This window comes from Megalobrama amblycephala, linkage group LG13 (assembly GCF_018812025.1).
Source record: "Megalobrama amblycephala isolate DHTTF-2021 linkage group LG13, ASM1881202v1, whole genome shotgun sequence".
Lineage (NCBI taxonomy): Eukaryota > Metazoa > Chordata > Actinopteri > Cypriniformes > Xenocyprididae > Megalobrama > Megalobrama amblycephala.
The window spans coordinates 38301967-38314031 of NC_063056.1; the positions used below are offsets into that span (position 1 = coordinate 38301967).

The 12065-nt window shown below is 37.5% G+C and overlaps 1 protein-coding gene across 2 annotated transcripts in view; it reads right to left on the reverse strand.

Annotated features, from left to right (window-relative positions):
• The window catches only part of nkd2b (NKD inhibitor of WNT signaling pathway 2b), a 54582-nt gene extending 45202 nt beyond the window's left edge, over positions 1-9380 (reverse strand). The window contains exons 1-5 of one of the 2 annotated variants that reach the window (XM_048153621.1): positions 9095-9380; positions 8797-8850; positions 8517-8698; positions 7795-7821; positions 7598-7692 (exon numbers count right to left, since the gene is read on the reverse strand). In XM_048153621.1, coding sequence (XP_048009578.1) covers positions 7598-7692; positions 7795-7821; positions 8517-8541 — 147 coding nt within the window. In that variant the 5' untranslated portion in view covers positions 8542-8698; positions 8797-8850; positions 9095-9380. The other variant, XM_048153620.1, reaches the window with a different exon arrangement.
• Positions 9381-12065: the final 2685 nt, after the last annotated feature.

Consider the following 12065-nt stretch of genomic DNA (forward strand, 5'->3'; position numbering starts at 1 on the left):
TTTGAGCAAATCCAATGTTGAATTGATCCTCGTTTGTGAAGCAGTCCGGTGTAAAATGACGGCATGGCAACAACACTCTACTACAACAACTCTTCCTCTTCTCTAAAGCAGCCCAACATGGCCACACCCCCTTTGTTGCGTGTTCTCAGGGGCGGGGTTTATGTAAATTTTAGGGTTAGTGAAGTCAACAACCTGGGAAGAAGCTCGTTGTAGTCCCTACCAGCCGTTTGTTGTAGTCCTTAAAAAGTGATTTCTGTAAAAGAAAATATCTCGCTTTGTATTGAACTTTGAGCGTCGTAACTTTGCAGATGTTGTTTATGCTCAAACAGCAACATTACACACTAACTAAAGTTAAAAAAGTGAAATAATAACCAAGGACCACTTTAAACTTCAACTGAACAACCAGAAGAAATTCAGTTTGTTGTAATGGACTTCATGCCACAATTGCTGTTAATGGAGCTTCAAACGTATTAAAATCTGAAAATTCCAGCAAAAATGAAAAAGAATACACAGCATGTTGTGCATATAGAAAACTAAAGCGAGGTAATACACTTGATGTAATCCAGAAATACATCATTCTTACAGAGATTCCTAAACACTGAGTGTCAAATTATATATCTACTCTAGTTTGTCATGGACACGAGCATCAGTCCATGCAGAGGTGTCTCCTTTCAGTTCATTTAGAGGACAGAATTACAGCTGCTCTGGGGTGCAAAGTCAAACCGCACTTATAATGACAATACAACACTACGACCGGCTCGACAAATGTCAAACAACCCCTAGGGATGGGACGTCATTCGAGTCTCCTTACACTCGTGCATCATAAACCAATCGTAAATGGCTTAGACTATCAGAGAAAATTATGGCAACAACAGAATAAAACTGTGTTGAAATTTATGGAGTCATTTCAGCATCAAAGAGAAATGTCATGTAGACAGTCTATAAAAAGACTGTTTATTTATATGAGGTCTGGACAAAATATTACAACAGCTCAACCGCATTATAAACTCAACCATCCCTTACTATTATGAAGAGAAACCGAGATTTTCGAGAAAGAAATAATGTTCGTTTTCATGATCAAATCATGATGGGGATTCAAATACAATACATTAACATAATAAATATTCAATCTGCCATTTTGTTCAGCTTAAAATTCAAGAGTCCAGTAGTCCTTGTTTCCCAGTGTCTTTGATGAAATAGTGAAAAATTACATCTTCATTTACTCAACCTCTGTCATGTGCACAAGTCATATGAACTACATACATGATTACAATATTTTCCGGAATATAAGTCACATTTTTTTAACATCTGAAACATGCTGAGACTTACAGGGGTTGGACAATGAAACTGAACACCTGGTTTTAGACCACAATAATTTATTAGTATGATGTAGAGCCTCCTTTTGCAGCCAGTACAGCATCAATTCATCTTGGGAATGACAGATACAAGTCCTTCACAGTGGCTAGAGGGATTTTGAGCCATTCCTCTTCCAAAACAGAGTCCAGGTCACTATGTAATGCTGGTGGAGAAAAACGCTTTCTGACTCACTCCGCCAAAAAACTCAAAAATATTTTGATCTGGTGACTCTGCAGGCCATGAGAGATGTTCAACTTCACTTTCATGCTCATCAAACTATTCTGTCACAAGTCTTGTTGTGTGCATTGGTTTATTATCATGCTGATACACGACACACCCTTCAGGGTACGACGTTTGAATAATTAGGTGCACATGATCCTCCAAAATAGTTTGGTAGTCCTTGGCAGTGACGCATCCATCAATCACAGTAGGGAATGACATGATATTGCAGCCCAAACCATCACTGATCCACCACTGTGCTTCACTCTGGGCAGGTGTTAAGCTTCTTTGGTTCTTCTCCACACTAACTCCAATGGATGTGGGAAAGACAGTGAAGGTGGACTCATCAGAGAACAATACATGTTTCACATTGTCCACAGCCCAAGATTTGCACTGTTGGCACCAATGAAACCGACATTTGGCATTGGGACAAGTGACCAAAGGTTTGGCTATAGCGGCCCGGCCATGAATATTGACTCTGTGGAGCTCCAGGTGAACAGTTTTGGTGGAAACAGAAGAGTCGAGGTGCACATTTAATTCTGCAGTGAGTTGGACAGCTGTGGTTTTATGCGGATTAGTACCTGGACATCTCTTTCAGACAGCTTCCTCTTGCGTCCACTTGCGTCCTGTCCTGGTCACAGATGAGCCAGCGAGATGCACACCAACAATTTGTCCACTTTTGAAATCTGATATGTCTCCCATTATGTTGTGTGGATTGCAATATTTTATGTACAGCTGTGCTATTGCTCTGCTAATTCAATGTAAAATCAGAAAAGATTGACATACGTAGCTGTGAAACCTCCAACACTATATTGGCCAGTGTTTCAGTTTCATTGTCCAACCCCTGTATATTCCAAAGCAACTTAATGCAAGCGTGCAAAACAAGTACAAACCACACATATTCGGTGCAGAATGAGAGAGGCACGTAAGCACAAGTTTATTTGTATAGTGCATTACCCACATGCCAGTAGTTTCAGTTTCACTTTAAATATTTGTTTAGGCTTGGCATTTTTATTAAATGTTGTTATAATGAATGCCACTATAATTTATGTTTGTTTTATACTTACATATCTCAGTCTTATTCTGTTCTGATTCTGAATACCATTAAGGGGATCTATTGTGCCCCTTTCACAAGATGTAATATAAGTCTCTGGTGTCTCCAGAATGTGTCTGTGAAGTTTCAGCTCAAAATACCCCACAGATCATTTATTATAGCTTGTTAAATTTGTCCCTATTTGGGTGTGAGCAAAAACACGCCGTTTTTGTGTGTGCCCCTTTAAATGCAAATGAGCTGCTGCTCCCAGCCCCCTTTCCAGAAGAGGGTGGAGCTTTAACAGCTCAACAACAACAAAGCTGGAGAATCTCACGCAGCCAAAATGAGGATTGTCAGTAACGGTGTTCAGCCTTACATTGTTCAAACCAGAGTCGACACTGATGGAGAGACTCAGGAAGAAGTTACAACTTTTAGAATGAAACTGGACATTTCTGAATGGTTAGTGGATACATTTATGTAGTTGCTGTGGAGTTGATTCAACTCATCCACTAGCATGTGCCGTCATGTTAATCTTTTGTGCAAATCCAGCGTTGAATTGACCCTCATTTGTGAAGCAGACTATTAATTCAATACTAGGTACACAGCTTACGGGCTGCAACTGCCAATCACTGGAAGCAAAATATAGTAACTCCAAAAAACCTTCAATCAAACCAGCTCTGTTCTCACAACAATGACTCTTTATCCCTGCTGCAACTCATCAAGATACCATTAACAAGGATTCGGTTAACTGCAGAATAAACATGGCAGCACAAAACTGTGATTATGGTGTTTTCAAAAAAAAAAAAAAAAAAAAAAAAATCACAAATAGCAGATTAGACAGAGAAATGTGATCGCACTCATACATTCATTTTGTTTGCTTAGATAGCCTATAAATATGTGGGAAATTGGAGATTAATTCACAATGAAATTTCAAAAGCAAGATGACTAACAAGACAACGCTTATTGTGATCTAAACTGCAATGAGGCTAGTTCAAGTGACTCATGGTTTGATCCAGATTTTGAACCCTTCATCAACCAAACTCTGACCTGAAATGGACTCGGATCTGCACCAAAAGCTCTAGTTTTAAAGTGCCCTTAATTATACAGATGTCTTGCACTTCAACCACCCTTAATAAACAACCCAAGCATGTCTTATCAGCCATCAAAAGTGCTCCTGCTCCAAGTTTCAAAGACTCTTTCAGGTACTTGACGACTGACAAAACACAAATCAGAGCCAAAACTTTGATTAAATCAAACTCTGGAGCTGCCCATTAATGACACATGACGTACCCTGTGCCGCCGGTGGTTTCCCCTTAAGATCTCTGTCAGATTTTCCCAAATAACTTCCCCATTCATGAAAGGAGCAACTTTTATAAGGCTTCTAATAGGGCAGGTTAATCATCAGTTAGAGTCTTTTTACTATGGCGTCCTTCAGCGTGACGCTAATTGAAATGATGCAATGCAAAGAGCCTAACATAATGGGACACATCGGCTTCTGTTCATTTCAGTGAATCAATTCAAAATGTTTGAGACTGACTTTTGAATTTATTCAGTAAAATGCACAGTTTGAACCCATTCACAAAAATGAATCAAACAAATTGGTTATAGTTGGTTTGATTAATTCCTATGAATATTTGTCCATGTCAATGAATCAATTCAGAGATTTTTGAGTTTGACTTCTGAATTGATTCTTTGAAATGGACAGTTTGGAATCATTCACAGAAATGAACATTTTAGAGTTGGTTTGAATCTTTCCTGTGATTTTCTGTCCATTTCAAGTTTGAACCCAGTCACAGAATGTAATCCAATGAACTTGTAAGAGTTGGTTTTACTGATTCATATGAATATCTGTCTATTTCAATAAAGCAATTCGAGATTGATTTCTGAATTGATTCTTTGAAATGGACAGTTTGAACTCATCCACAGAAATGAATCAAACAAATGTTTTAGAGATGGTTCAAATCTTTTCTGTCCATTTCAAGTCGGAACCCAACCACTGATTCATTCTTGTGAATATCTGTTCAATAAATCAATTAAAGAGATTTCTGAGACTGACTTTTTAATAGATTTTTGAACTCAACTCATCCACAGAAATGAATCAAACAAACTTGTTAGAGTCGTCGATTCTTGTTAGAGTCATTCTTGTGAATTTCTGTCTATTTGAATAAATCTTCAGAAATGTTTGAGTTTGACTTTTGAATTGATTCTTTGAAATGGAGATCCATTTCAAATCTGAACCCATTCACAGAATGTAATCAAATGAACTTGTAAGAGTTGGTTTGATTGATTCATATAAATGTCTGTCTATTTTAATAAAGCAATTCGAGATTGACTTCTGAATAGATTCTTTGAAATGGGTAATTTTAACTTAACCACAGAAATCAATCAAACAAACTTGTTAGAGTCATTGACTCTCATTAGAGTCATTCTCATGAATTTCTGTCCATATGAATAAATCTTTAGAAATGTTTGAGTTTGACTTTTGAATTGAGTCTTTGAAATGGAAAGCCAATGGAAATGACTCGAACAAACATTTTAGAGTTGGTTTGAATCTTTCCTGTGATTTTCTGTCCATTTCAAGTTTGAACCCAGTCACAGAATGTAATCCAATGAACTTGAGTTGGTTTTACTGATTCATAAGAATATCTGTCTATTTCAATAAAGCAATTCGAGATTGATTTCTGAATTGATTCTTTGAAATGGACAGTTTGAACTCATCCACAGAAATGAATCAAACAAATGTTTTAGAGATGGTTCAAATCTTTTTTGTCCATTTCAAGTCGGAACCCAACCACTGATTCATTCTTGTGAATATCTGTTCAATAAATCAATTAAAGAGATTTCTGAGACTGACTTTTTAATAGATTTTTGAACTCAACTCATCCACAGAAATGAATCAAACAAACTTGTTAGAGTCGTCGATTCTTGTTAGAGTCATTCTTGTGAATTTCTGTCTATTTGAATAAATCTTCAGAAATGTTTGAGTTTGACTTTTGAATTGATTCTTTGAAATGGAGATCCATTTCAAATCTGAACCCATTCACAGAATGTAATCAAATGAACTTGTAAGAGTTGGTTTGATTGATTCATATAAATGTCTGTCTATTTTAATAAAGCAATTTGAGATTGACTTCTGAATAGATTCTTTGAAATGGGCAATCTGAACTCAACCACAGAAATGAATCAAACAAACTTGTTAGAGTCATTGACTCTCATTAGAGTCATTCTCATGAATTTCTGTCCATATGAATAAATCTTCAGAAATGTTTGAGTTTGACTTTTAAATTGATTCTTTGAAATGGAAAGCCAAAGAAATGACTCAAACAAACATTTTAGAGTTGGTTTGAATCCTTCCTGTGATTTTCTGTCCATTTCAAGTTTGAACCCAGTCACAGAATGTAATCCAATGAACTTGTAAGAGTTGGTTTTACTGATTCATATGAATATCTGTCTATTTCAATAAAGCAATTCGAGATTGATTTCTGAACTGATTCTTTGAAATGGACAGTTTGAACTCATCCACAGAAATGAATCAAACAAATGTTTTAGAGATGGTTCAAATCTTTTCTGTCCATTTCAAGTCGGAACACATCCACTGATTCATTCTTGTGAATATCTGTTCAATAAATCAATTAAAGAGATTTTTGAGACTGACTTTTTAATAGATTTTTGAACTCAACTCATCCACAGAAATGAATCAAACAAACTTGTTAGAGTCATCGATTCTTGTTAGAGTCATTCTTGTGAATTTCTGTCTATTTGAATAAATCTTCAAAAATGTTTGAGTTTGACTTTTGAATTGATTCATTGAAATGGAGATTCACAGAAATGAATCAAACAAACTGAAGTTTTACTGAAGTTTAAACACGAGACACTATCAAAACATGATACAAGTGCAAGTAAAAAGTGCATTAAATCATTGCAATATTCACAATACTGCTTAATTTTATATAAAATGTTCAGTTTCAAATGTGCAATATGAAGAGAACTGCGTTACCGACATACGTTTGCCATGAGGCATGTTATTCTTCGACGTTAATCACTAGTGTTCAGTCCATCAACCTGTCTCAGGTTAGAAAAAATGTCAGAAAATAGCAGTATTGTGTGGTAGGAGAATGAGACAAAGAGCATTAAATGAACTGCATAGATATATGAGAGACAATTTTCTTTGCACGAGATGAAACCTCAACAGATCACAATCAGTGAAATTACTCATCAACATCTGACACTCCCAAAAGTCTCCATATAATCCGACTCCGTTCACGCAGATGTAACGCATGTGAGCTGCTCTACGTCCAGGACTAACCGAGACTCTCAGCTGTTAATGCAGTTGTCAATCACCAACCGTCCGCCCGGCACTGATGTCATAGTCCCACCGCAGGGAACGGGCTGTCAAAACCCATCAATCCCACAGGGGAACAACCACAGCGGCGCTGTCCCGCTGCCAAACACGACAAAAACAACAGCAGCTCTCGTCATCACGAGCAGCTCGACATGTCGTTGCATGGCCTTGCGAACACACACTCCGTTCTGTTTGTTTCAGCCGGTGTAATGATGATTTCTCGTCAGTGGGAATGTGGTCTTTGGCAGCGGAATGGCAAACGGCTCACCGCAAGTTGTTCCTTATGTGGTGCAGATTCTTGATCAAGTCGAATATGATACTGGGAAAAAGCTTCGGCAACAGAAAGCACTCGCATAATGCACTGCAGTCATTCAAAACATTGATGAAAAATAGTTCAGTTCTGTGTATTCTTGCTTATTCGAATAACACAGTTATCTTTGCAACATGGAAATGACATACTCTTTGGAAATTGAATTGAAATTGGTCAAGTTTCTCAAGCAAAGTGCTATTTATGATGCACAAAGATAGTGTTTATGTTTGATTTCAATTTGAAGGTAGCCGTCTATGTGAGACAGGTTTAAAGATGGATGGCCAGAAGGTTTCAGATGTATAAAAGAAGCAAATGCACAAAAACAGGTGCTTCTTACCTTATAATCTTTCAGATTGTTGTCAGATGTGCCATATCTCTCGCCGCCTTCAACTCCTCTTCTTGAAATAAAGCCATTCACAACAAAACTATCCCCTGAAAATGGATGTGAAATAGCTCTGGGAAATGTTCTAAGCCATTAATAGTTCATTTCAACTATAAAATATATATTTTTAAACCGTCAAATGCAAATCTCACCCTCAGGATTTTCCCGACGTTTGCAAGCTGCATCCGAATAGAGGATAGAAAGACAAAAATCAGAGCATTATTTATAATAACATTTATATTTATATTTTTGTGCATTTCAAGAGCATGCATGGCAAAGATTGATAAAATATGTGTTAAAATGGCATATATATGGATGATTTTTTTAGTTATTTTGACTATTTTATATATTTTAACTTCTTCAAACTGTTTAATCTATGCTGTCCTGGAATTAATATCTGATCATCATCTTAATTCGATTTTTTTATAATGGTGATAATGTATAGTATGGTAATGATATTTTCCAGTTTTTAGAGGATAAAGTTGCACAAGTCTTTGAATTGTTTGCTCAAGTGATTATCTATCAGTCAGTAATTTAGTAATGATGCCTAATGAAGCTACTTTCATATGCAAAAATCTTATATTAATGATATCTTTTATCTTTTTAATCAGAGACGTGACTCTGTCACTTCATATTTCCATTCAAAACAAATAGAAAACTTTAAAACAAATAGAAAAACAGTAATAATAATAAAAACTGGCAAATTTTACCTTTCAACACTTTTAAAATTCAGAAAAAGTCATTAAAGATATTCTATATTTTATGACTAAAGGACATAAATGTTCCCATAACTGAATAATCGCTCACATACATACGCGTTTACATATTTACACAAATATGTTGCGATTATGCAACTTCTAGATGTGCAACTCACCATGTTTTGAGTGAAGTTTCCCCATTGTATCACTGCTGTAGTTAACAGAAGTCGTGCATCTCTCGGTCACAGTTCTTACATTATATCCCGTTCAGAGAAATTAAAAGGCAAATCCTGCAGATTCCAGGAGCATATGTGCGGCATTCAGCGCGCCTCACCAGCGAGTCCCGTTCACTGTGAATCTGTAATGCAGAAGAGAATCTGGCGCAGGAGCTCACGAGATGGTCTTCTGCTGGAGATGAAGATGTGAAGCGAAGTGAAGTGCAGGAGAAACACGCACCTTCAGTCCAGCCCCCTTCAGCATCACTGCTGCCCCCTACTGACACTCACAAGACTAGCACAAGCACACCACAGGTGAATACGGGGAAATAATCACAGTGACAGTTTTGTATTACAAGTTTTCTGAAGTTTAAATATGCAAATTAGGCATTATTTAATTACAAATGCATTAATTTGCATGCATTTCCAGAACAAAAACTGAACATTGGATAACTCACATATGTATTGTGATTGAAATCTACCCCGAAGTGCAATAGAATAAATTAGAAAAATTTAAATTAAAATGAATAGATACATACATTTTGGAAGTTTTCCTTCCTCTAGTCTGAAAGAAGACATGTTATGAAGCAAAATAGCCCAAAATCTTAAAATGTACCAGTGCATTAAAAACAACGGTTTCGCCTTTGAAACATTAGACAACAAAAAGTTTAAAAACAACAGATGTAGTGTTGAGCATGAAGACAGTCAGTATTGAGTTTCATTGTGGTTAATGGATCATACTGATAGTTAATGTGATTCTCCACACCTGTGTGAGCTTGAGGAGACCTGACATCCTTCATCTACTAACCACCACAACATCGACTGATTCAAACACACTGAGCAAAAATTTCTATAGTCTTTGATGTAAATGCAACATTTGAGCATTTTACTTTTTCACATTGGAAGAGGGATTTCAGCAATATCTGGTTACCGAACATCCTTTAGCATTGTGATGGTGTGTTTTGCATGGCCAAACAACAAAATCAAAGTCCATGTGTTTTAGATTATATATTTTTTAAACTTAAAAGTGGCATAAACTGTTCATTTTGCTTCTCTTTTACCATCCGACCACACCACCACAATCTTGTGAAAACGTTTAGTTTACTTCAAATAGAAAGATGGGCATGACAAATGCTGAATGCAATTATGTAGCACTTTATATGTTATGCATTTACATTACATTTTCAGCTTTTTTTAATGTGTAATGTTGCTGTTTTGTTCCAAAGTCTTGATATATATTTAGTTTTATATAGTCTAATATATGCCTATATATATATATATTATATATACAAACCCAATTCCAAAAAAGTTGGGACACTACAAATTGTGAATAAAAACAGAATGCAATGATTTGGAAGTTACAAATTTCAATATTTTATTCAGAATACAACAAAGATGACATATCAAATGTTTAAACTGAGAAAATGTATCATTTTAAGGGAAAAATAAGTTGATTTTAAATTTCACGGCATCAACACATCTCAAAAAAGTTGGGACAAGGCCATGTTTACCACTGTGTGGCATCCCCTCTTCTTTTCATAACAGTCTGCAAACGTCTGGGGATTGAGGAGACAAGTTGCTCAAGTTTAGGGATAGGAATGTTGTCCCATTCTTGTCTAATACAGGCTTCTAGTTGTTCAACTGTCTTAGGTCTTCTTTATCGCATCTTCCTCTTTATGATGCGCCAAATGTTTTCTATGGGTGAAAGATCTGGACTGCAGGCTGGCCATTTCAGTACCTGGATCCTTCTTCTACGCAGCCATGATGTTGTAATTGATGCAGTATGTGGTCTGGCATTGTCATGTTGGAAAATGCAAGGTCTTCCCTGAAAGAGACGACGTTTGGATGGGATCATATGTTGTTCTAGAACTTGGATATACCTTTCAGCATTGATGGTGCCTTTCCAGATGTGTAAGCTGCCCATGCCACACGCACTCATGCAACCCCATACCATCAGAGATGCAGGCTTCTGAACTGAGCGCTGATAACAACTTGGGTTGTCCTTGTCCTCTTTAATCCGGATGACATGGCGTCCCAGTTTTCCAAAAAGAGCTTCAAATTTTGATTCGTCTGACCACAGAACAGTTTTCCACTTTGTCACAGTCCATTTTAAATGAGCCTTGGCCCAGAGAAAACGCCTGCACTTCTGGATCATGTTTAGATATGGCTTCTTTTTTGACCTATAGAGTTTTAGCCGGCAACGGCGAATGGCACGGTGGATTGTGTTCACCGACAATGTTTTCTGGAAGTATTCCTGAGCCCATGTTGTGATTTCCATTACAGTAGCATTCCTGTATGTGATGCAGTGCCGTCTAAGGGCCGAAGATCACGGCATCCAGTATGGTTTTCCGGCCTTGACCCTTATGCACAGAGATTGTTCCAGATTCTCTGAATCTTTGGATGATATTATGCACTGTAGATGATGATAACTTCAAACTCTTTGCAATTTTTCTCTGAGAAACTCCTTTCTGATATTGCTCCACTATTTTTTGCCGCAGCATCAGGTGAATTGGTGATCCTCTGCCCATCTTGATTTCTGAGAGACACTGCCACTCTGATTGGCTCTTTTTATACCCAATCATGTTGCCAATTGATAATAAGTTGCAAATTGGTCCTCCAGCTGTTCCTTATATGTACATTTAACTTTTCCGGCCTCTTATTGCTACCTGTTCCAACCGCCCAATCACTATTCAAAACTCACCCAATCGCGTTTCAAGGGGGTGCCCCGGTAAAAATCGTGTTCTGGTGGGTAAAATCCATGTTTTTGGTGGGGCTCCCCTGGTAAAATCTGCATTCCAGGGGCATTAGTGTTGACGTAGCCCAATTCCGCTGGAAAACCATGGACTTGGCAACACTGGTTTAGGGTGCCATTTGGGACAGGGCCATAGTGTGCACTCAGGGTTGCCATGTCTGTGCAGCAAAGTTAGCCCAATGGCCAGTGAAAAGTAGCCCAAAAATAGCCAGATGTGATTTTCTCCATCAGGCGGTCGAATTCTCCACTGAATTTGTAAGTCTGGGGGGTGTTTTAGGGGTGTTGGAGCACCAAAATCATACGTAGGGTTTTTTTTTTTAGCCACGGCAACAAATTTAAAATAGCCCAATTCCGCGGGAAAAACGCAGACTTGGCAACACTGTTTGCAGTTATGGTAAGGGGCAGGTTATTTTGTAAACACACTCGAAGCGACTGACCAATCAAAACACACTGGTCCAGCCGACCAATCAGAGCACATTGTGCTTTTCAGAAGGAGGTGCTTCATAGAGACAGGAACTAAACAGGGGTGCGTTTCCCAAAGTGAACTATGGTCGCAATTTCCATCGTTACCAATAGAGTTCAATGGGACTTAAGACCATAGTTGGCTAACGATGCTTTCGGGAAACACAACCACAGAGCGTTACTGACAGACTGGGAAAAGAGGCAAATAAATAATGTTTTAATTAAACATTCAAGCATGAAAATCTATTATAGTAGAGCCCAAAAACAAAATCTTAAAAAAAGGGCCCCTTTAAAAT